This window comes from Bufo bufo, chromosome 1 (assembly GCF_905171765.1).
Source record: "Bufo bufo chromosome 1, aBufBuf1.1, whole genome shotgun sequence".
NCBI lineage: Eukaryota > Metazoa > Chordata > Amphibia > Anura > Bufonidae > Bufo > Bufo bufo.
Window position 1 is genome coordinate 321,193,811 of NC_053389.1, and position 26,948 is coordinate 321,220,758.

The following is a 26,948-nucleotide window of genomic DNA, read 5'->3' on the forward strand; positions in this document are numbered from 1 at the left end:
AAATGCAGTGGTGTCCTTCACCGACGAGCAGGCGCTTGCCAGGAAGGAACGGTTCCTTCCTGACAATCGCCTGCTAAATCGTCCTGTGTAAAGGGACCTTAACGAGGTATTGCCATCTCAGACACTGAAAAGATACACTGCTCAAAAAAATAAAGGGAACACTTAAACAACACAATGTAACTCCAAGTCAATCACACTTCTGTGAAATCAAACTGTCCACTTAGGAAGCAACACTGAGTGACAATCAATTTCACATGCTGTTGTGCAAATGGGATAGACAACAGGTGGAAATTATAGGCAATTAGCAAGACACCCCCAATAAAGGAGTGGTTCTGCAGGTGGTGACTTCTCAGTTCCTATGCTTCCTGGCTGATGTTTTGGTCACTTTTGAATGCTGGCGGTGCTTTCACTCTAGTGGTAGCATGAGACGGAGTCTACAACCCACACAAGTGGCTCAGGTAGTGCAGCTTATCCAGGATGGCACATCAATGCGAGCTGTGGCAAGAAGGTTTGCCGTGTCTGTCAGCGTAGTGTCCAGAGCATGGAGGCGCTACCAGGAGACAGGCCAGTACATCAGGAGACGTGGAGGAGGCCGTAGGAGGGCAACAACCCAGCAGCAGGACCGCTACCTCCGCCTTTGTGCAAGGAGGAACAGGAGGAGCACTGCCAGAGCCCTGCAAAATGACCTTCAGCAGGCCACAAATGTGCATAGGTCTGCTCAAACGGTCAGAAACAGACTCCATGAGGGTGATATGAGGGCTCGACGTCCACAGGTGGGGGTTGTGTTTACAGCCCAACACCGTGCAGGACGTTTGGCATTTGCCAGAGAACACCAAGATTGGCAAATTCGCCACTGGCGCCCTGTGCTCTTCACAGATGAAAGCAGGTTCACACTGAGCACATGTGACAGACGTGACAGAGTCTGGAGACGCTGTGGAGAACGTTCTGCTGCCTGCAACATCCTCCAGCATGACCGGTTTGGCATTGGGTCAGTAATGGTGTGGGGTGGCATTTCTTTGGAGGGCCGCACAGCCCTCCATATGCTCGCCAGAGGTAGCCTGACTGCCATTAGGTACCAAGATGAGATCCTCAGACCCCTTGTGAGACCATATGCTGGTGCGGTTGGCCCTGGGTTCCTCCTAATGCAAGACAATGCTAGACCTCATGTGGCTGGAGTGTGTCAGCAGTTCCTGCAAGACGAAGGCATTGATGCTATGGACTGGCCCGCCCGTTCCCCAGATCTGAATCCAATTGAGCACATCTGGGACATCATGTCTCGCTCTATCCACCAACGTCACGTTGCACCACAGACTGTCCAGGAGTTGGCAGATGCTTTAGTCCAGGTCTGGGAGGAGATCCCTCAAGAGACCGTCCGCCACCTCATCAGGAGCATGCACAGGCGTTGTAGGGAGGTCATACAGGCACGTGGAGGCCACACACACTACTGAGCCTCATTTTGACTTGTTTTAAGAACATTACATCAAAGTTGGATCAGCCTGTAGTGTGTTTTTCCACTTTAATTTTGAGTGTGACTCCAAATCCAGACCTCCATGGGTTAAAAAATTTGATTTCCATTTTATTTTTTTTGTGTGATTTTGTTGTCAGCACATTCAACTATGTAAAGAACAAAGTATTTCAGAAGAATATTTAATTAATTCAGATCTAGGATGTGTTATTTTTGTGTTCCCTTTATTTTTTTGAGCAGTGTAGTTAGGATATGCCCGCAATGTCTAATAGGTGCGGGTCCCAACTCTGGGACCCGCACCTATACTTATAATGTAGCCCGAAAAAGGCTGGAGGACACACTGCACATGTGCGGCCGCCCTTCATTCACTCCTATGGGAGTGCCGAAAATAGCCAAATGTTGGCTCAGCTATTTCAGTCAGCCCCATAGAAGTGAATGGAGAGGTGGCCATGCTTGCGTGGTGCACTTCCCAATCATTTCAATGGGACTCCCAAAAATGGCCGAGCGTGCCGCTCAACATTTTCTGCGCTCCCATAGGAACGAATGAAGGGCAGCCGCACTTGCAAGGTGCACCCTCCAGTTCTTTGTGGGCTCAGTTCTAAGTATAGGTGTGAGTCCCAGAGGTGGGATCTGCAACTATCAGACATTGGGGGCATATGCTAGTGATGGAGGTGGGAAAACCCCTTTAAGAAGTGCATGGAGCAGTGGTCACACTTGTGCACCCAACAAATTACAGTGGGGATCCTGGGCCCTCATTCTCGTGATCAGTGGCGGTCCCAGAGGTTGGACCCTCACCGATCATATATTTATCACCTATCCTGTGGATAAATTATAAATGTCAAAGGAAAACCCATTTAACAATTTTAGTGATCAGCAACTGATTATAGTCACATTACAGGGACTTGGCTGCCACTGAGTCAGCACAAAGAGGTTGACAGCAGTTTGGCCAACCCCTGATCTTGTGGATATATTTTATGTCATAAATTTTCTTCATTTGTTGGACTAGATAAGGAAACTAATTCCTGAATATGAAAAGAAGATCAGTGTTTAACAACCTGTGGTTCATTGTCACCCAGATCCACAGACATGTGGTTCTTGGCAAACAGACACAACTGGCATGAATTTATACTACAGATGCCCAAAACAGCTTAGTGTACAACTTGAGATGACAGCTACAGTATATGGAAAAGGCTTGAGAAACATATGCAGCCACTTCTGGGGAACGCTCACTTTCTTGCATTTTAAATAGCAATTATTTGTAAGATATCACGTTCCCTGCACAGGTTAATCCCTTCAAGACCATAAGGCTAAATACGTCGTGCTATCTGCACATACCCCGTGCAGATAGCACGTATATAAACGTTATGGCACCTCTTTAATCCAAGCGCTGCAAAGCTTCTGCCCCTGCACTGCTGCTGTCAGGGACCAATTAGAGTGGTCCCTTGCCGACGATCGCTCCGATTGGTTAGCCTGTGCAGACTAACCAATAGGAGCGCGGCAGTGTTAAAATGCCGGTTTCAGGCTCTGATCTGCACTCTGCAGATCAGAGCCTGAAATCAGGCATTAGCTGATCTGTGCCCCCTGATGTGTGTCCTAATATCTCCTGCCTCCCCGGTCTGTACCCTGTGCACAATCTGTTGGCAGTACCTTTCATTTTGCAAGCCGTGCTCTGCACACGCCGGACCCTGTCTCTAACTGTGCAGCCTTTGTCCCAAACTGTGCCGGTCTGTGCTCCCTAGTGCCATATGAGCCTTCTGCCCCCCTTATTGCGGTCCTCTTGAATGTGAAGGCACCATCAGCAGCAAGTGTCAGCTCAATGCTGACACTCTGCTATAACCCCTTAGATGCTGCAGCAGTGGAATCCATGGAGTTAATAGAGGGAGGGGGCTCCCTCTCTCAACCATCGGGCTGCCGCTCTGCGATGGCAGCGGCCCGATGACTGCTATGGCAACCGGACGCGTTGCAAAGGCATCCTGTGTTGCCATCTACAAGGAAACCTGATAGTACTATACTTTGCAATGCAAGAGCATTGCAAAGTATAGTACAGCCATCAGCCCCACTGGATCTTCAAGATCCAAGTGGGACTTAAAAATAAAAAAAGTAAAAAATAAATAAATATAAAAAAATAAATAAAACTACCTTTTCACATACCCACTCATTTATAAGAGATTACAAACTACTCATGATTGGTATCGCTGCATCTGTAATGATGTGATCTATAAAATGATTATGACACTAATCTCGCATGGTAAATGCTGTAAAAATAAAAATAAAAAACTATGGCGGAATTGCTGTTTTTTTTGCTTCACCTCCCATAAAAAATGAATGATAAGTGATCAAAAAGTTATATGCATACCAAAATGATATCAATAAAAACTACAGTCTATCTCGCAAAAAATAAGCCCTCATATAACCATGTTAACGAAAAAATAGAAAAATTATGGGTCTTAAAACGATTTCGGTGATGCAAAAAAAAAATTAAGTTTAATAAACAGTGATTTTATGATATAAAAGTGGTAGAACATGAAAAAAACAATATATATTTGTTGTTGCAATGTCCATATCAACCCACAGAATAAAATTATCTCATCAAATATACCACATTGAGAACCCCATAATTTTTTTAAAAAAAAAAACACTGACAGAAATGCAATTTTTGCCTACTTCACATCCTACAAAATGGAATAAAAAGCGCTCAAAAAGTCATATAGACCACAAAATTGCACCAGTAAAAATTACAGCCCGTCCTGAAAATCAAAAAAGTTATGGGTCTTCAATCTGATGAAATTTCATAAAAAGTCATTTTATGATATAAAAGTGGTAAAACGAAAATAAAAATATAAGGGTACTTTCACAATTGCGTTTTTATTTTCTGGCAGAGTTCCGTCCTAGGGGCTCTATACCAGAAAATAACTGATCAGTTTTAGCCTCATGCATTCTGAATGGAGAGCATTCCGTTCAGGATGCATCAGGATGTCTTTAGTTCAGTCTTTTTGACTGATCAGGCAAAAGATAAAACCGCAGCATGCTACAGTTTGATCTCCGGCCAAAAAAAGTGTCTTGTCTGAATGCTGGATCCGGCATTTTTTTTTCCATAGGAATATATTAGTGCCGGATCCAGCATTCTAAATACCGAAATGCCATGCGCAGACCGGTAAAAATGTGAAAAAAAAATCAAAACTGATCCGTTTGTCCGTATGACAAACGGACAGACGGATCCGGTCCTGCAATGCAATCAGTTTGGATCCGGCAGGCAGTTCCGGCGACGCAATTGCTATAGGCAATGCGCCGCACAGACCTTTCACTTACCAGTAGGAGGAGCGCCCGGCCGGTCACAGACATCGCAGCTCGCAGGTAAGTATAATGCTTCTAAAAATTGCTAAGTAACCATGCAGTAACCACTGCAGTAGCGTCCTGGTTGCCATGGTTACCGGTCGGAGCCCCAGCGATTAAACTGGGACTCCGATCGGAACTCTCCACTGCCACCAATGATGGGGGAACGTGATTTTAACTGGGGGGGAGATGTGAGGCCGCACTGGCCACCAATGATGGGGGATTCGGAACGTGATTTTAACTGGGGGGGGGGGGGGATGGGAGAGGTGAGGCCGCACTGGCCACCAATGACGGGGGATTCGGAATGTGATTTTAATTCGGGGGGGGGGGGGATAGATGTGAGGCCGCACTGGCCACCAATGATGGGGGATTCGGAACGTGATTTTAACTAGGGGGGTGGGGAGAGGTGAGGCCGCACTGGCCACCAATGATGGGGGGTTCGGAACGTGATTTTAACTACGGGGGGGGGGGGGGAAGGTGAGGCCGCACTGGCCACCAATGATGGGGGATTCGGAACGTGATTTTAACTGGTGGGGGGGGGGGGGAAGAGGTGAGGCCGCACTGGCCACCAATGATGGGGGATTCGGAACGTGATTTTAATTGGGGGGGGGGGGGGGGGGAGATGTGAGGCCGCACTGGCCACCAATGAATATAATATTGGGGAGGGATGGGGTCTGCCCCCTCCTGCCTGGCAGCACCTGATCTCTTACAGGGGGCTATGATACGCACAATTAACCCTTTAGGTGCGGCACCTGAGGGGTTAATTGTGCGGATCACAGCCCCCCGTAAAAGATCGGGTGCTGCCAGGCAGCAGGGGGCAGTCAAGTACACGGATCGGAGTTTCACGATCTAACTCAAATCCGATGGTATATTCTAACATAGAAGCGTTCCCATGGTGATGGGGACGCTTCAAGTTAAAATATACCATCGGATTGGAGAAAACTCTGATCCTATGGTATATTAACTCCTGACTTTACATTGAAAGTCAATGGGGGACGGATCCGTTTGCAATTGCACCATATTGTGTCAACGTCAAACGGATCCGTCCACATTGACTTGCATTGTAAGTCAGGACGGATCCGTTTGTCCGTGGATCCTCCAAAAATCAAGGAAGACCCACGGACCAAAAAACGGTCACGGATCACGGACCAACGGAACCCCATTTTGCGGACCGTGAAAAAATACTGTCGTGTGCATGAGGCCTTACTCCTATAACTGCCACTACCCAATGTGTGAATAAAATAAGACATAATTGTTTCTTAAAGGAACACTAAAGAGCCCTTTACATGGGTCAACAATCCGCAAAATAACGAGTAACGCTCGTTAGCGATTATTTAGTGTAAAAGTGCCGCGATTACCTTGTTGAACAAGCAGAACGCTCATTCGCTGGGTAAAAGAGCATTCATGTGGACACAAAAATCCATGTTTCCCAACAGCAGGTTGTGCTGTTGAACCAGCCTCTGCTGCCTACAAACAATGATTCTGTATGGGGACTAGCGATAGAATTAGGCCCCTTTCACACGGGCGAGTATTCCGCGCGGATGCCATGTGTGAGTTGAACGCATTGCACCCGCACTGAATACCGACCCATTCATTTCCATGGGGCTGTTCAGATGAGCGGTGATTTTCACGCATCAATTGTGCGTTGTGTGAAAATCGCAGCATGCTCTATATTCAGCGTTTTTCACGCAACGCAGGCCCCATAGAAGTGAATGGGGTTGCGTGAAAATCGCAAGCATCCGCAAGCAAGTGCGGATGCGGTGCGATTTTCACGCACGGTTGCTAGGAGACGATCGGGATGGAGACCCGATCAATATTATTTTCCCTTATAACATGGTTATAAGGGAAAATAATAGCATTCTAAATACAGAATGCATAGTAAAATAGCGCAGGAGGGGTTAAAAAAAATAATAATAATTTAACTCACCTTAGGGTACTTTCACACTTGCGGCAGGACGGATCCGACATGGTGAACAGCATGTCGGATCCGTCCTGCCGCTATTTCGCCGTACCGTCCCCATTGACTATAATGGGGGCGGAGCTCCAGCGCAGCACGGCGGTGCACGGCGAAAGCCGCCGGACTAAAAAGTAGGACATGCAGGACTTTTTAGTCCGGCGAAATAGCGGAAGGACGGATCTGACATGGTGAACAGCATGTCGGATCCGTCCTGCCGCAAGTGTGAAAGTACCCTTAGTCCACTTGATTGCGATGACCGGCATCTCCTTCTGTCTCCTTTACTGAACAGGACCTGTGGTGAGCATTCATTACAGGTCAAGGACCTGTGGTGACGTCACTCCGGTCATCGCATGATCTTTTACCATGGTGATGGATCATGTGATGACCGGAGTGACGTCACCACAGGTCTTTTACCTGTAATTAATGTTCACCACAGGTCCTGTTCAACAAAGGAGACAGACGAGAAGCCGGGCTTCGCGATCAAGTGGACTAAGGTGAGTTAAATTATTATTATTATTTTTTTAACCCCTCCAGCCCTATTTTACTATGCATTCTGTATTCAGAATGCTATTATTTTCCCTTATAACCATGTTATAAGGGGAAATAATACAATCTCCAGAACACTGATCCCAAGCCCGAACTTCTGTGAAGAAGTTCGGGTTTGGGTACCAAACATGCGCGATTTTTCTCACGCGAGTGCAAAACGCATTACAATGTTTTACACTCGCGCGGAAAAATCGCAGGTGTTCCCGTAACGCACCCGCACATTTTCCCGCAACGCCCGTGTGAAAGAGGTCTTAGTGATCACTCCTCACCATACTGTGGAGGAGATTGCTGTATGTAATGGCGAGCAGGCAATTGTTGAGAAGGAACGCTTCCCTCCTGACAACCTGCTGCTGTGTCGTCCTGTGTAAAAAATGGCAGCAGTTACTGTACTTCCTTACTATCTTCCCTGCCTTTGATATTATATCGTTATGTGAAATGGTCAGCAATACAAATAACCAATGTCAATGAAATTAGATAATACACATAGCCACGTTATATAAAAATACAAGTACATCTTTGTGAATATAAAATAAAAAAAAAATCACATAAAATACACAGATATGAAATAAAAGGCAGACACGTACGCAGGGGAAGGTTGTGTATTATCCTCTTTCATCATCACTGATGATCTTTATATCTGGACAAGAAGATCAACTATTTCCCCTCAGGTCAAACCTGTTTTTGGCAACTGGCCGCAGGAGAATCTCTACCTATCTGCTCTGTCTACATAACAGCATTAGACACGCCACGCTCCAATGCCTAAGCAAAGTTTGACCCACTTAACTACTGTCTGCCACAAGAAAATAGGATCAGGAGGAAATTTAGGCATAGGCTCTCTGCAGCATTTCATCAACACAGTTTGTTTCAGGAGTATGCAGGAAACATGGCAAGAGTTCAGTTTTTTTGTATATATTTTTTTCAAACAAAAGTGCTACTACTACAAAATACTAAACTTTTAGAAAATATTAAAAGGGTCCCCTATTTGAATGGAGTGGTGTTCAAGCATGCATGTTGCCACTCCACTCAAACATTGTGGGACTTCTAGAGATAGCCAAGCTCTGTACTCGGCTCTCTCCGGCCGTCCTATAGTGTGTGAATGGAGCGACAGCATACATGCTTGACAACCACTCCACTAAAACGGGTGACAAAGAGCCCCTGTCTCCATAATCAGTGGTGGTCCAAGGGGTTAGATCCACACAGATATAACAGTTACACTCTATCCAGTGGTGCGGCAGGATCACACAGCCTCACATTCAGGTGCTCAGGTGGTTAATCCGGGGTTTAAAAAAATAAATAAAATTATACTAACCTCATCCACTTGCTCGCGGAGAGATGTGATTGAAGAAAACCCGCCAAAGGACCTTCTGGGAGCGTGATGACGGGCAGACAGCTTGCGTGATCATGTGGTGACTTCTTCATGCTCATCGCAGGTCCTTTGGCAGGTTTTCTTCAATCAAAACGGAGCAGACGGCCTCTCCGCAATCAAGTGGATGAAACCAGTATATTTTTTTTATTTTCAGCCACCATTTTAGGAAAAATGTATTCATTACCACAAAGCGTGAGGAAATTTGGCTTTGCTGCTAATCAAAATTTGCCTAAACTTCAGATTGAATTCCGCTTCATATTTTTTTATTTACTCAACACTAATTATGAGACTGTGAGCGCACTTCGGAAGATCAGGAGCACACGGAGCATGTTTCTCAGACTGAATTGGCCTACCTGTTTCATTGACCAGAGAATATGGAAGATGCTGCCTCTCTATACAGTCAGGAATGGTACAAAGTCTATTGATGGGACCAACTAGAGCTGCCAAAAACAGCTGCACATACATGCTGTTGTAAAGTAGCATAGAGTAAAAACATTGTTCTGTAAGTACCAAGGGTGTAATGAATTGTTCTTACTTGTTATATACATATGTTCTTCTCTTATTGATCTTCCTATCATTGAGGAATCTTTTATAATCTTCCACTCCATCCTTGACTGCAATAACAAGCATCACTATGACAAGTGGCACCATCGTGATCTCCTTATGGAACACTTCTACTTGAGGCATCCAGTTCAAGATTGCAAGGAAAATAAAGTAGATGTTGGCAGACCTGTGTAAGGAAAAGATGAAACCGTCAACAAAGCCATGCCGATAGAGACGACATACAATTGATCTAATTATATTAGCACATTGTATAAAAATATAGTTTGCTGAGAATTAAGTAGATAATCCTCTCATGACTGTTAGGTGTTGGTTTGCCTACAATGCCAGTTTTCGAGGACTTGAAATCTCTCCTGACATGTCAGCTTGAGTAACTACTTGCATTCCCCATGTAGTACAAATTCTGGAGCATCTATCCTCATTACTGTATGTTGTTTCATGCCATTAGTATTTCTGCCAGAAGTTATAAAATAATTACTAGCAGTTTGTGATGAAGGTCCAGATGTGGGTTAACAATTAGGGGTGTGTCCCTGCAAAGTCTGATGCTGGCAGCACTGATTGGATAATGTCAGACTGTACAGAGACACACCCCCAATTGTTAACCCATATCTGGACCTTCATTACAAACTGCTAGTAATTCATGTATAACTTCTGGCAGGAATAATAAAGGAATGACATATCACAGAGTGTTAAGAATTGATGCTCCAGAATTGTTATTACAGCCGGGTGCAAATAGTAACCTCAGAAGAGGTTACAGCCAGGTCCTCTTTAACTACCCTCTCCCACTATCAGAACTCAATGAACCACACTGTCTGTTTTCCATGGCACCGAAAACCAATAAAGCAAAGTGTTCTAAAGAGAAGGCTATACTGGGACCTCTGTTGTGTACTGTAACTTGCCGTTGACTTTTTTTGCTGGGATTTTATATTCTTATTTTTTTCTCTGGATTACATCAAGAGTTATGTCTCTTTCACGTGCAGTGAACGTCTCCCGTTCATATGAATGGGAATATTACAGTTTGCATGTCTTAATGCATCCTTATGAATCCTCCTACTGCGTAGTCCTAGATTTACAGTCACCTATCATATAATATATGAAAGTATATTACCACTTAATAAAAAGGGAAAAAAACAAGCCTGTCCGAATCTGAAACAAATAAATAGTTTCCAGATTATAACATTCAAATGACTTCCAGGGATCAGCCAAGAAAATAAAAGACGTATTAAATATAATTCCAGATAATCCGGATCTGTACTGATAAAACTAAGGAATTACAGGCAAGGACCTGGTGGATATTTCTAACAATGAATCTTCTAGCCATAAAGCTCATTTAAGAATGTAAAATAATTTTAACAAAACACTTTTTCCAAGAAAATACAATAATTTTATAATCACAAATCATAAAAATGGATTTGTAAAATAAAGACTTATTTGTTTCTTCACTGATCTTTAAAATGAAAGTATTTATTTCCTTCTAAATTCAAAAGACCTCTGTAAAGATAAATCCCTCCAGTGTCTTTGATGAAAAATTTATTCAATTTAACAATTCCTTGTGAATTTTTTTAGAAATAGGCCTGTGCCTCCCACAGGAATTATACTTATATAATTTCCTGAAATCTTTGAAGGCAAATCTGACTAATTTGACAGAATGGGGGTTACTTTACTTGGGAGTCCTTTAAATATCAAACAAATTTGCTCTTTATAGCAGGACTGAAACATATATGGTTGCTAAATGTAAAAGGGGGAATACAGTATATTTTATTTTAGATTCTGAAATTATATACAAGCATGCAGAATATAAATAATGCATTACTATTTTAATTGTCCTAGTTATATATTTTTATGGAAAAAAATAAATACAAAATTTTGGACTGACATATTGGACATACGCATCTCCTTACCCACTTCACATTTGGACCTGTGGCGCTAATTCAGGCAATGTACTAGAGTGAATTTTATTTCGATTGACATACGCATCTCCTTGAACAGACTGTTCTGCAGTATGTGTGTGCTTTATCGTGCAATTAATAGACATAAGTGAGCATGGACGGAGATGGCGTGGAGCTAAATGCAGCCCAATATCTGTGTGTATATTGTCTACTATAAACACACACTTGGGCCCTTGCTAGGACCCTCGGGATAATTACTGACAACAAAAAAAAAAAAGGTCCTCTGACCAAGAAATCTCTTTAGGGGTCCTAGCTATATATGTATCTAAAACTACATCTTTTATAGAAATGAAAAAATGTGTATGATTAAAACTATCAGGACTAAGCAGAGGGTATCAGTTTTAACACCAGTATATGGCAGTACTAAGATATGTGCTTTTTGTTGTAACACTGTGTTTGATAATAAATACTGCTTGTTGAAAACGGAGTGGAGTGTAGTTTTTTTTTATTATTATAATATCAACACCTCCATATATATTCTTTTTGTATATTCACTTTTGCATCCTTTATGGTATTGCGGTGTATAGTGTAATGTGTTGCTGGTAACAGCAACAATATGTTCTGGGGGGTGGTTATTATGGGGGTGGTAATTAGCAGTGTGATTCAACTGCGATAGTAGGTGATAGTTCATGAAACGATCAATATTGCAGTTGAATCGGTTGTGTTTTGCAGACCGCTATTTGCAGTCAGCAACACGGGCATGGCGCCATACCATTGTGTGAATGGGCCCTTAGTGAGAAAAAAAAGAAAAGACACAGTTTATATAAAAAATTGATTAAATATCTTATTTAAGCAGTACCTGTAAAACTGTTCAAATAGGTTCTTTGGTAGAAACGTTAAAAAACTATATTTAGTCGTTTGGATTTTGTTTCCATCGTAAAACCTGGAAACTCTCTTGAAGTCTGCTTCCCATTTTCTGTTATTGGCAAATACTACCCGTTGCTTTTTCAAGTTGTAAATTGGACCTTTTTTCTTAGGTGGAAGAAGAGGAGTTCTTTCAGAAGAACATGAAGAGGAATCTTTTTGTAAAACTTGCTTCCAACGGTAAAAGCTTGAATCCATGGATAAAATGCTATATTAGAAAATAAAAAGTAACACTAATAGTTACATACAACACGTACTGGTTTACTGTAATTGCACTATACATATCTTATTACTGTTGTGCCCTATCATAATGTACAATACACATATGTTGTAACATGGAGACAACAGCATAGAACTACGACTATCTCAAAATGTGCACGATCTTCTAGCCATCATAATGATAATACACATAATAACAATAACACAGTATTGACATAACATTTATCATACAGACCTACAGAACTAGAAAATTCCTCTAGTAGCTCCCTCGTTCTTATTGTGAAGGAAGTAAATTGAACTCTTTAATATAAAAGCATTTGACTTCTGAGAAGTTTGAAACTATAGTAGTTTTTATTAAGTTGCTTTTGTTCAGATGAAAGAGAGAGTGTGAGAGAGATTATACATGGGGAGTATGTAACCACCCAGGAATGTTTCTAAAATACAGAGTAACAACCAGATCTAGTTACGTACATCTTCAACCATCAATAACTTATGCAGTCACGTTATGTCATTCCACATATATGTAACCCCAAAACCTCAGACAACCCCAAGAAAGGATTAAAATAAAATAAAATAAAAGTGATTCTCAGCCTTTTCTCCAGCACTGTTGTCTGTGATACTGGTCCAGTATTCCTGCTGCTATTTGCTGATAAACAACTGCCGTAATGTTCCGGGATACATGTGACCACTGCAGCCAATCACTGTTTTTAGCTACAGTATCTACAGCTAAGGACAGTGATTGGCTGCAGTGGTCACATTTTTTACTTTAAACTATTCTAGGGTTTGTCCAAGATTTTGAAATCTCGGCAACCCCTTTATGCAACATTACTAGGCATCAGGCTTACAGTCAGAGACCGTTATTCGGCAAAGTGTGGGACTAGTGAGATACCAGCAAGGAGCTAGGGCACTGAAATGGAGGGAAATTCAAAAAGTGTTTTTTTTTTTTTTTTAAACACATCAGCCAAACTTTTAAGCATAAATATGCTATGGGTTGTTTTTACCACTAAAAAGCCATAAAACACTTTTTTTTTTATTATTAAAGCCATACCGCATGTATTCTTTATGGCATTTTTGTCTTTTGTGGCGTCTTTGTATTAGCACACATTTGAAAAGTGTGCTGAAAAATGCCACTAAAAGCCTGTGTGTGAATAAAGCCTAAAGGAGTTATTGGTTTTGGACAACCAATATTCATTAGCAGGGTCCCTTCACAAAAAAAATTATCATGATTGGGAATGTCTTGTAGCACTGGAATAAAATGGCTGTCAATGACTGTGTTACAGTAGGTCCTCAAGAGAGAGATAGCTGCTGTTTATCATCAATAGACCACAGTCCTACTATAGTGACCCAACCTCTATTAAAAGTGATAGTTGATTCTTAACACCTGATGGCTTAAGGCTAGGCTATGTTATCACTTCCTGATCAGTGAGGGTCAAGTTTCCCATTTTTTCCACAACATTGCCACTCCTATGTACCTGTAACTAAAGGGAGGATCATCAACCCTACTAACTTAATTTGCAGGTGGACATGACTAAATGGACAAGACATGTTGTACCAAGAAGCTGCTGAAGGAGCTTCTCATCCTTCTTTGGTTTGGTGTGTGTCCCAGAGCTTGAACCTCCACACAATTTGAAGTGTCTACTTTACCCATTTAACCTAGAATTTCAAAGCTGACAATCTCTTCAAATTTTATTTTACTACAAAATAAAAACTTGTAGGGAGACACTTGGACACCTTTGATTGGGTGTTATATTCTACATTATGTAATTGAGGTTAAACACATTGCTTGTTGTAGAATACATGGTTGTGAGTGAACTTAATGATGGCTGAACAAATTGAGCGGTATACAAAACATGGTTAGGGTTGAACAGATGGGATGAGTGACACTTAGTGCAGAGGGGCAGGCTGTGAAGTAGCTGAACGCAGAAAGCTTCACAGGGAAACCCCACCTGTGCATTAGAAGGATCTGGCAAAATAAAAGTACATATTCACGCAAAAGGAATGTTGAAAACCCATCCAAATTGGTTGTTGTAGAATACATGGTTGGGTTAATCACATCGGTTCATGTAGAATACAAGAATGGAATTGAACACATTGGTCGTTAAAAAATACTTGTTTGGTATGGAAAACATTGGTTGCTGAAGAATACATAGTTGCTTTAAAGCGGCTCTGTCACCAGGATCACCCCTATTAAGCCAGGCACAAGGCTTGGTAGGGGTGATCCTGCAGTTTAAAATAATACCTTTCTCCTCACTGCCGGCGCCACGGTTGTTGATAAAATAATATTTTATTCCTTTGCTGGAAGGCAATTTCGAGCATCAGGAGGCTTTTTCAGTACGAGTACTGCTATGCGACGTCTAAACACCACCCTCCCCTTGATTGACAGCACTAGAGTACGACTTACCGTAGTGTGTTTAGATGTCAGTAGAATACATGTTGTAGAATACATGATTGGGATTAAGCACATTGGTTGGTGTAGAGTACATGGTTGGCTTAAACACATTGGTTGGTGTATGATACATGACTGAGAATGAACACATTGGCTGTTGTATTATACGGTATATGGTTAGGTTATACAAATTGATGTAGAATACATGGTTGGCGTTGAACACACTGTTGTAGGACGGTTGGGGTAGAAGTCATTAGTTGTTGTAGAATATATGATTAGGACTGAATATATTGGTTGTTAAGGAAGACAATCATGATTTCACACATAGCTGTTGTAGAATACATGGCTGGATTAAACACATTGGTTGTTGTAGAATACATGCTGGGGTGAAGACATTGGTTGTTGATAAACAAATTGGTTGTTGTAGAATACACGATTGAGAAGGGTTGAGTACACGATTGGGTTAAACTGGTGCAAAGAGAAAGGGGATTTGGAACCATTTGCACCATTTTGAAAACTCTCTCCCATTGGTTGTTGAAGAATACACAGTTGGAGTTCAACACAGAAATGGCAAATTTACAAATGTTATGTAACAATAACTAAAATGCTGCTTCCATGGGAGTTGTTACCATGCCTTTTCCTGATCAACAGATCTTTCCAATTACATGGGATACATTTTGCTGCCCATGCTTTACTGCACACATCACAGATTTACCATCTAGGACTCTGTACACTCTGGATGACTGCCTCCATGGACGCTACAGCAATGGTACTTCCCAAGAGAAGAATTTTCCAAATGAGGAAAAAAAGAGGTCAAATAAAGGAGATTTTTTTCTAAATTTCAGGTAATCTAAAATATTTCAGATATATAGGAGTTAATATCCTTTCTTCATGTGACAGCTGAGCTCGTAAATCATTTTCTGTCATTTTTACACTAATAATAGCTTTCCACGGTCCTCCAACGTGGCCCTCTGCTGTGCTGTGATTTATTGTTCAATGAATACACCTGATGTCACAATGGATTTAATATAAACATCACAGTATATTTTGCTCCTCTTGCAAATTTCCCCATTATATACGATTTCAGAAATAATTAAGGGTTCACCGACCTATGCAAATCAATTAAGAATTTTCCCACTGAAAAGCCAACAGATGAATACACCATCTATAATTAGATTTTAGCTGGCTATTGCAGAACGCACATTTCTGAAATATTATAATTGTTACTTGGGCTCTGCTCATGTTAATATTAAAGTACTTTACAGCCTAAAAGAGAACGTAAATTGAGCATAGATTTTGTATAATGCAAACTTATGCAACTTTTTAGTATACTTTGTGTTCTATTTCTTAAAGCGCTTGTGCCATAAACGACTTTTCGCCATAAAGAGTATTTTCATCAATTACTCTGGCTTCAATTTCTCCTTGGATTTTTTTTTTTTTAAACAACTTATCTCATTTGCAGTTTTCTCATATCCCCCATGCTTGAATCCTACTTCATGGTTTGTCATGTGTCTGCTGTCCCACGGCAGTGAGATGTGTCTTGACATCAGCAGATCATGTGACACTAAAACGCCCCTTGTTCTTACCAATGACAATTCCTACTTCTTTCCTGCAGGAAGTAACCTACAACAACTGAATATTTATACAAATTTACAACAGAATACAATGGCAGACTAATAATTTTAGAATAAGGCAGTTTTGATAAATGGTGGTATTTGGGAAAACAGCGATATCTGTTGGGCGAGATACATTTATATTTGTGGAACAACCCCTTTAAGAGATGTTCTTGCTGTCAGTGCATGGAAACTCTATTCTTCACATTCAGATCTGAAACTCTCACATAGCCAAACATTATAGTCCTATTACATGGGCTGGTGCCAGACCAATAACAAGGGAATGGGAGACAAACAACTTATTTTTATTGTTCGTCCGCACATTCAATTTGCATACACTGCGTGCAGAATTATTAGGCAAATGAGTATTTTGACCACATCATCCTCTTTATGCATGTTGTCTTACTCCAAGCTGTATAGGCTCGAAAGCCTACTACCAATTAAGCATATTAGGTGATGTGCATCTCTGTAATGAGAAGGGGTGTGGTCTAATGACATCAACACCCTATATTAGGTGTGCATAATTATTTCCTTTGGCAAAATGGGTCAAAAGAAGGACTTGACAGGCTCAGAAAAGTCAAAAATAGTGAGATATCTTGCAGAGGGATGCAGCACTCTTAAAATTGCAAAGCTTCTGAAGCGTGATCATCGAACAATCAAGCGTTTCATTCAAAATAGTTACAGGGTCGCAAGAAGCGTGTGGAAAAACCAAGGCGCAAAATAACTGCGCATGAACTGAGAAAAGTCAAGCGTGCAGCTGCCAAGATGCCACTTGCCACCAGTTTGGCCATATTTCAGAGCTGCAACATCACTGGAGTGCCCAAAAGCACAAGGTGTGCAATACTCAGAGACATGGCCAAGGTAAGAAAGGCTGAAAGACGACCACCACTGAACAAGACACACAAGCTGAAACGTCAAGACTGGGCCAAGAAATATCTCAAGACTGATTTTTCTAAGGTTTTATGGACTGATGAAATGAGAGTGAGTCTTGATGGGCCAGATGGATGGGCCCGTGGCTGGATTGGTAAAGGGCAGAGAGCTCCAGTCCGACTCAGACGCCAGCAAGGTGGAGGTGGAGTACTGGTTTGGGCTGGTATCATCAAAGATGAGCTTGTGGGGCCTTTTCGGGTTGAGGATGGAGTCAAGCTCAACTCCCAGTCCTACTGCCAGTTTCTGGAAGACACCTTCTTCAAGCAGTGGTACAGGAAGAAGTCTGCATCCTTCAAGAAAAACATGATTTTCATGCAGGACAATGCTCCATCACACGCGTCCAAGTACTCCACAGCGTGGCTGGCAAGAAAGGGTATAAAATAAGAAAATCTAATGACATGGCCTCCTTGTTCACCTGATCTGAACCCCATTGAGAACCTGTGGTCCATCATCAAATGTGAGATTTACAAGGAGGGAAAACAGTACACCTCTCTGAACAGTGTCTGGGAGGCTGTGGTTGCTGCTGCACGCAATGTTGATGGTGAACAGATCAAAACACTGACAGAATCCATGGATGGCAGGCTTTTGAGTGTCATTGCAAAGAAAGGTGGCCATATTGGTCACTGATTTGTTTTTGTTTTGTTTTTGAATGTCAGAAATGTATATTTGTGAATGTTATATTGGTTTCACTGATAAAAATAAATAATTGAAATGGGTATATATTTGTTTTTTGTTAAGTTGCCTAATAATTATGCACAGTAATAGTCACCTGCACACACAGATATCCCCCTAAAATAGCTAAAACTAAAAACAAACTAAAAACTACTTCCAAAAATATTCAGCTTTGATATTAATAAGTTTTTTGGGTTCATTGAGAACATGGTTGTTGTTCAATAATAAAATTAATCCTCAAAAATACAACTTGCCTAATAATTCTGCACTCCCTGTATTGTTGCCAGTACATTCGATGTTTACACAGGGCAATGTGCTAAAGGCCAATGAGGATGTTCGTGCAGCATGAAAGATGTGCCCACCTAACAAACGATTGGTCATGTGTCAGGTGATTAGTGGTCCCTTTATACAGGGTTATCAGGAAGTGTTTGTACATACCTTCATCCTTAATAACTAACCCAGTCCTCGGCCAGTATAAAAGGGCTCTTATAGACTTTGCATAAGGGCATATGAGCTTAAACCTTAAGGGGGTTATGCCATGAAAAAATCTGACCCGGTTTTTATTACTGGCAGATCCGTGTCTAAATGCTGCAGGAGAATGCAGCAACATTGTAATGTGTGAACGGGGTGGGTCCATCAGACTGGCTAGAGGGGACCCCCTTTCTCTGACTTTCACATGTCCTAAAAGATATAGAATACAAATACTGTTTCTGGGAAGTAACTGAAAGAAAGTGCACTCCATTACTCCAGAAATAATTCTTAAGCTCTGCCTCTGATGCCACCAGATGTAAGACAGCTATCCTATAAGTCAATGATCAACCCTATAAAAAGGCCTTGAGACATAACTCAGCCAGATGTAAGGCCTATAAGTCACACAAGTTAAGCCAGTACTCACTGCTTTGCACTGATCAGGTGCAATCACCCTGAAACTGCTGTCTGCAGATGAGGTGCTGGCACATTTAATGTTTGAGTCATGTCTCAAGACCCATTAGAAATATCAGCAGATCATCAACACTTTGTAGTATTTGAAGTAACCAAAAACTTCTATGAAGAGAGGCACAATTGTGCCATTTACCCATTTCTAGTACGTACAGTATATGTGTGAGCCAACAACAGAACAGTGGAGCAGTGAATGACGCAGTCATGCCACTAGTGCTTACACATGGAAGGTTGCTACCCTATCATATACCAACTAATCACTGTTTGGCCAACTGCTCCCAGATAGAGACAAGTGGTTAGACTTATATGCTACTAATATATTGCAAGGATGCATATGCCACATATACACAGTACCCACCCTCTATGGAGATATACACTCACCTAAAGAATTATTAGGAACACCTGTTCTATTTCTCATTAATGCAATTATCTAGTCAACCAATCACATGGCAGTTGCTTCAATGCATTTAGGGGTGTGGTCCTGGTCAAGACAATCTCCTGAACTCCAAACTGAATGTCAGAAAGGGAAAGAAAGGTGATTTAAGCAATTTTGAGCGTGGCATGGTTGTTGGTGCCAGACGGGCCGGTCTGAGTATTTCACAATCTGCTCAGTTACTGGGATTTTCACGCACAACCATTTCTAGGGTTTACAAAGAATGGTGTGAAAAGGGAAAAACATCCAGTATGCGGCAGTCCTGTGGGCGAAAATGCCTTGTGGATGCTAGAGGTCAGAGGAGAATGGGCCGACTGATTCAAGCTGATAGAAGAGCAACGTTGACTGAAATAACCACTCGTTACAACCAAGGTATGCAGCAAAGCATTTGTGAAGCCACAACACGCACAACCTTGAGGCGGATGGGCTACAACAGCAGAAGACCCCACCCAGTACCACTCATCTCCACTACAAATAGGAAAAAGAGGCTACAATTTGCACGAGCTCACCACAATTGGACTGTTGAAGACTGGAAAAATGTTGCCTGGTCTGATGAGTCTCGATTTCTGTTGAGACATTCAAATGGTAGAGTCCGAATTTGGCGTAAACAGAATGAGAACATGTATCCATCCTCTGATGGCTACTTCCAGCAGGATAATGCACCATGTCACAAAGCTCGAATCATTTCAAATTGGTTTCTTGAACATGACAATGAGCTCACTGTACTAAAATGGCCCCCCACAGTCACCAGATCTCAACCCAATAGAGCATCTTTGGGATGTGGTGGAATGGGAGCTTCGTGCCCTGGATGTGCATCCCTCAAATCTCCACCAACTGCAAGATGCTATCCTATCAATATGGGCCAACATTTCTAAAGAATGCTATCAGCACCTTGTTGAATCAATGCCACGTAGAATTAAGGCAGTTCTGAAGGCAAAAGGGGGTCCAACACCGTATTAGTATGGTGTTCCTAATAATTCTTTAGGTGAGTGTATATGTGTCTCCCCATTCACTTCACTTCTTTGTACCTGATTATATGGGTCAGTACCTCCTTACTGTGCATGTTATGATTATGTAATGTTCCTTAGTAGGGATAAACGAACTTGTGTTTCAAGTTCGGCGTAGAAGGTTCGGGTTATTTTAGAATTCCTTTATGGATTCCACTACAACGGACCATAACTTATGGTCTGCGGTAGCCAAATCCATAATGGAATTCTTAGATAACCTGAACCTTCTACGCCGAACTTGAAACACAAGTTCGCTCATCCCTATTCCCTAGTACTATTCACTGTTTAAAGGGGTTGTCTCACCTTTAGGATATGCCCCCAATGTCTGATAGGTGCGGGTCTCGCCTCTGAGACCTGCACCTATCTTTAGAACAGATCCAGCAAAGTGAAGGACAGCGCACTGCGCATGAGAGGCTGCCCTCCAATAATTTCTATGGGAGCGCTGAAAATAGCAGAGCAGTGAGTTTGGCTATTTTCAGCAGTCTCATTGAAATGAATGCACTGAAGTGCGGCCTCCGCTCCACTATTTCCGGTGCTCCCTTACGAATGACTAGAGGGTGGCCGCGCATATGTAGTGTGCCGCTTTCAATTTGTAGGCTCCATTGTAAAGATAGGCGTGGGTCCCAGCAATATGCCCCCAATGTCTGAGGTAAATGATGCTCTTTATTTTAAAGGGAATGTGTCAGAAAGAAACCTATAGTTTAACTCAAGTTGTTTAAATCCTATAATCCTGCAGCCATACAGAAGTATTACTTTGTATAAATGAAACTTTCACCTCCTCTGACAAGTAGGCAATGGTTAACTCCCGATAATTGCCTGCTGTGTCGGCCCATGTTAAAAGGAACCTGTCATGTGGATATTTGATTATAATCTAACTAATTATATACAATCATTAACTACTAAAAAGTACCTTAGATGTATTCACTTACTGGTGTGACAGATGGTTATCTTATAATATACACACAAAGATACCACATGCTGCATGCTAATGAGCTGATTTGAGTCCAGCGTGATGTCATTGAGTCCAGCGTATATTTAATTCAGAGATATAGCCACTCTCCTGCCCATCTGCTGCTGATTCATATGGAAAAAAACTGTCAATCAGCAGCAGGTAGGCGGGGAGAGTCAGGAGCTCATGAATATTCAGGACTCATCATTATCAGCTGGAGCTTTTCAATACAAGATGTTGGCAGATTGACTGGGTCAATTAAAGAAAGTGACCCAGCATTTTACTTAGAGAATCAGTCACTTATTTATGTTGCCCTTAGTTAGGACACCATAAAACTGGTGACAGGTTCCCTTTAAGAGACTTTTAGTAGTCACCTTATTATCATAGGCAGGATTACAATGACAGATAAAACCTCTATAAATAATAGATGATACACCATTTACAATAGGCGATGAGCACAGCTTATCTACTGCCCTCCCTGTAACAATGACCTCTGCACAGGTCACAGAGCACAGCCAGAAAACTCTCCCATAGAAGTCAACGAGTGACCTCCAATGTCTTAGCCCCATGGTGGTGTTGTAAAGCATCTCTCTAAATACTATAAGCATCAGCTCAGGGAAGATGACTGAACCATTATCTTTAAATCTGGATTCGTCAGAAAAAAATGATAGGTGACACATTCTCTATAAGCTTGTATTGTAATGAAATATAACCCAATGGAGATGGATTGATTATTTGAGCTTTGTTCTATATGCTGCTCTGTAGGTTTAACAGGGGGAAGGTATGCCAGACAATGAGGTTATACATGGCAGCCATTCAAATTAACGTAATGCATGGATAGGCCTGTTTCATAACGGTAGAAGCCACTCTTACAGAGGGACTCTCAATTTTGGATCATGGAAGGGGGGCTCTTGATCCCTATATTATTCCCATATGCGCTAATAAGGTATATATCGTCAGGCATCCCCATTAATGTAGGGGTAGTTGCATTTTAGAAGAAATTATTTGCACTGAAACACACGGTCTAAGGAGAAAGTTCATCATACCCCTATGCCATGTGTTTGGTGTTAAGTCACAAAACCAAAACCGCTATGAGCTGGCGTAGATTACAGTCTGGCAAATAGACTGCCATAAAAGGCATTTCATTTATTTTACGCCTCGTCATAATTTAAATGCCTCCTCTGATGAAGCAGACCTCATCAAGACACATGCCAATCTTGATAAATCAGGGCCTAAGTATTTATCCAAATTCTTTATGAAGTTAAAGTCAATTAATGTGAATAAAAACAGTCACATTCTGCATGGACTAGCAGAAAAAAATAACATGTATTCCCATTAACATATTTTATCACTACCTACCATACCTCTGACATTCTTCCATCATTACGTACACAGAACAGGAGGCTTTCCATGTGGATTCCTGTGCAGGTGACGCATGCTGTTTAGCTCACTAGTAACCTTGCAGCAGAACAAGAATTTGGGCGGACATTATTAACCTTTGTCAGAGATTATAATAATACTATGGTTCCTTGCAAGTTACTGCTGCAAAATAACAAGACACTAAAAATGCATCATATATATTTAAACCTGTAAAACTATCACTCATCCTACACTAATGGGAGAATGAAAAATTCTGGTGCTTGTTCTGACCTGTGGATAAGTCATCAATAAAAACCCCATGTACAACCTCCATTCATGTCCCACATATCAGAGAGCAACTTGATTGTCATACTGTATCTTTGAGCAATCTATGGTATAAGCAATATCATGTTTAAGTCCCCCCAAGGGAACAAAAAAAAGAAAAAAAAAAGTTAAAAAAGTAAAATAAAATGCTTTTTAAAAATATTTAAAACATAAAATTACCCACATTTCCTAATTTTACATATAAAATAAACATAATTCATATTACTGCATTTGAATATGTATGAACTATATATATATAAAAAAAGTAAAAATATTTATCCTGCATGTTCCAGGCTATAACTGAATAATAAAAACAAAAAGTGGCCAAATGGCCATTTCTTGGTCACCTGGCCCCTCTTTATTTATAAAATTTTTTTTTATTTTTTTTTTAGTGGTGAAAAAGTCAATAAAAACTATAGCTCGCCCAACAAAAAAAACAAGCCCTCACACAGCTGTAGATGAAAATATAAAAAAAGTTACATTTTGCTAAAGTATTAAAACATAAATTATTTAAAATTGGTATAACTGTAATTGACATATCGAAGATATTTCATTTTTAATGCACAAGGAACACCTTAAATAAAGTACAATAAAAAAAATAAAAAAAAATAAAAAATAATCAAATCGCTGACTCTTTTCTTTCTCAAAGTTCCCCCACCATGATTTGTTTCAGATTTTTTTTAGGACAAAATAAAAATATAATTAAAAGGGGACTTGTCACCATGAAAATGCTAAATAATTTGCAGGCAGCATATTATAAAGCAAGAGGAGCTGAGCAGATTGATATATAGTTTATGGGAAATGATTCAGTATAACCTTCAATTTAATTTCTACTCATTCTGGGCTTTGAAGTCAAGGAGGCGGTTCTATCAGTGACAGTCTTCTCTCTATGACATTGTACACAGAGATTGTACTCAATTAGTCACTGATCGGATCGCCTCCATGACGTCAAAGCCTAGAATGAGCAGGAATTTAAATGAATGAAATAAAGGTTATTCTGAATCTTTACCCATAAACTACAGTGGATATAAAAAGTCTACACACCCCTGTTAAAATGTCAGGTTTCTGTGATGTAAAAAAATGAGACAAAGATAAATCATTTCAGAACTTTTTCCACCTTTAATGTGACCTATAAACTGTACCACTCAATTGAAAAACAAACTGAAATCTTTTAGGTGGAGGGAAGAAAAAATATAAAAATAAAATAATATGGTTGCATAAGTTTGCACACCCTTAAACTAAAACTTTGTTGAAGCACCTTTTGATTTTATTATAGCACTCAGTCTTTTTAGGTATGAGTCTATCAGCATGGCACATTTTGACTTGGCAAGATTTGCCCACTCTTCTTTGCAAAAACACTCCAAATCTGTCAGATTGCGAGGGCATCTCCTGTGCACAGCCCTCTTCAGATCACCCCACAGATTTTCAATCAGATTCAGGTCTGGGCTCTGGCTGGGCCATTCCAAAACTTTAATCTTCTTCTGGTGAAGCCATTCCTTTGTTGATTTGGACATATGCTTTGGGTCGTTGTCATGCTGAAAGATGAAGTTCCTCTTCATGTTCCGCTTTCTAGCAGAAGCCGGAAGGTTTTGTGCCAATATTGACTGGTATTTGGAACTGTTCATAATTTCCTCTAGCTTAACTCTCCCCCATAGCCCAGACATATGAAGAATACGGGAGATTGTTGTCACATGTACCACACAGCCAGTACTTGCCAGATATTCCTGCAGCCCTTTTAATGTTGCTGTATGCCTCTTGGTAGTCTCCCAGATCAGTTTTCTTCTGGTCTTTTCATCAATTTTGAAGGGACGTCCAGTTCTTAGTAATGTCACTGTTGTGCCATATTTTCTCCACTTTATGATGACTGTCTTCACTGTGTTCCATGGTATATCTAATGCCTTGGAAATTCTTTTGTACCGTTCTCCTGACTGATACCTTTTAACAATGAGATCCCTCTGATGCTTTGGAAGCTCTCTCTGGACCATGGCTTTTACTGTGGGATGCGACTAAGAAAATTTCAGGAAAGACCAACTAGAGCAGCTGAACTTTTTTTGGGGTTAATCAGAGGCACTTTAATTCTGAACACAGCTACATCCTCAGTTATAAGAGGGTGTGTACACTTATGCAACCACATTATTATTATTATTTTTTTTCTTCCCTCCACCTAAAATATTTCAGTTTGTTTTTTAACTGAGTTGTACAGTTTATAGGTCACATTAAAGGTGGAAAAAGTTATGAAATGATTTATCTTTGTCTCATTTTTTTACAGCACAGAAACCTGACATTTTAACAGGGGTGTGTAGACTTTTTATATCACACATATATATATATATATATATGCTCAGCATCTCTGTCTCTATAACATGCTACCTTCAGCTCAGACACCATGTTCAACACGACAAGTTCCCTTTAAAATAAAACATATGGCCTTAATCTCTTCCCACTTCTCCACTATAAAATTACGTCGGTGGGTGGAGGCTTATATATGATGCCCACTCACAAGTGCAGCAGGCGCCATAGTGCCATCAGGCACCTGGGACTAACGTATGCGATTGACGATAACGTTGATCGCATACGTTTAACTGCTCAAATGCCTTGGTCAAAACTGGGAGCGTGCAATTCTGCCCGCCCACTGGTTCCCCCAACGAGGATCGGGGGAGCTAGATGCAGTGTGCAGCAGTCTTAGTCTTCCTGGGTAACATAAGTTCCTATGGAGCCCCTGCCCTTTTAATATATAAATATTTTTCCAAACATTATACGGCCCTTCTCCTTTTTTCAGGTGGACACAAATAAATAGATTTGCCCTCCCTTGAATATGTCTAGCTGCAGGATCTTCTTCCAATAACAATATTTTTGATTTGGATCTAAGAGGAGCCAGGTAGCTTATATTTACTCTTGTAGATCAAACATGCAGAAGGGGGAGAAAATCATTCAGGGTTTAACATGACTGACGTATAGTAGAAATGAGCTAGAAAAACCTATTATCCTGTCATCTCTAGCACATACAATGGAGCTATGGTTATTAATGATGCTGATATATTCCCACGCTTTCACTTCTTCATCTAGATCCAGAGAATGCAGAACATTATTGGACATCTCCAAATTAAACTCATTTTTTATTGTTGAGCACAAAGTGAAGCTACATAATATTTTATTGAAGTAAAAAATAAATATGAAAACATTCAAAGTTGATGGAGTAGTACAAATACAACTCCAATCAAGACCATCAGCCAGTGTGTCTAACTTTTTCCCTGAAATAACCTACATTTAGTTACCTGAACTTCAATTACCAAGAGTCAGTGTGGTGTTTCTCTTCCTCCCTTGCTCCACCCAGGATTCAGAGCCAAGTCACACTTACATGGTGAGCAGGGGTCTAGCTATGGGGGGTGCAGAGGTAGCAGTCGCTACCGGGCCCAGGAGCCTGAGGGGGCCCAAAGACCCTTGTCTGTATAAGAAGATACCAGTATTATACAAAGTGCATGCATTTAAGTTACATCTCTGGCTGGAGGGAAGGCGTTAGGTCAAGAATTTAGCCAAGGGGAGGGGTGTGGGGCAGTTACATTTTTTTGCCTCAGGCAGCACGAAGGCTGTGTGCTTCCCTGCCCCTGGCCACAAAGCACTAAGGGAACAGGGGCCCAAGCTGAATTCTTGCACCATGAGCCTTTAGCTACACCCCTGATGGTGAGATGGAAGGTTTACAGTTTTTTCCTCATGTGTTACTCTAGGGGAGTATAACAACCCAAAATTCAGAATCAAATGAAGTATGACACAATTTATTTTTCTGGCAGGTATGAAATCCAATAGAAAAATAGTTACATGCTGTGCTGAGCTATAATACAATTATGTGCATGAGCCCATAAAAACCATTTCGGCTCGTAATCACCCACTGCTGTTTTTATGTGCCTGTGTGTCTAGTTATACTCAGCAGGAGTCTTCCATCTCCTTCCTGCTGATTATGTGACCAGTCCTGTGACCATTACCAGTGGCGCTCATTGAGCGCTCTGTGTGTGAGAACATGAGAAGGTAGAAACGTCAAAAAACATGTGTCTTCTCTTCAGGGTCCTAGCAGTCTCTGA

The 26,948-nt window shown here is 41.1% G+C and overlaps 1 protein-coding gene across 3 annotated transcripts in view; it reads right to left on the reverse strand.

Annotated features, from left to right (window-relative positions):
* ATP10B (ATPase phospholipid transporting 10B (putative)) overlaps nucleotides 1–26,948 on the reverse strand; it is a 500,197-nt gene that overhangs the window by 130,597 nt on the left and 342,652 nt on the right. For all 3 annotated transcript variants that reach the window (XM_040441995.1, XM_040441996.1, XM_040441994.1), the window contains 2 exons: nucleotides 11,977–12,249; nucleotides 9,203–9,397 (listed from right to left, as the gene is read on the reverse strand). In XM_040441995.1, coding sequence (XP_040297929.1) covers nucleotides 9,203–9,397; nucleotides 11,977–12,239 — 458 coding nt within the window. In that variant the 5' untranslated portion in view covers nucleotides 12,240–12,249. The remainder of the gene's footprint in view (nucleotides 1–9,202; nucleotides 9,398–11,976; nucleotides 12,250–26,948) is intronic.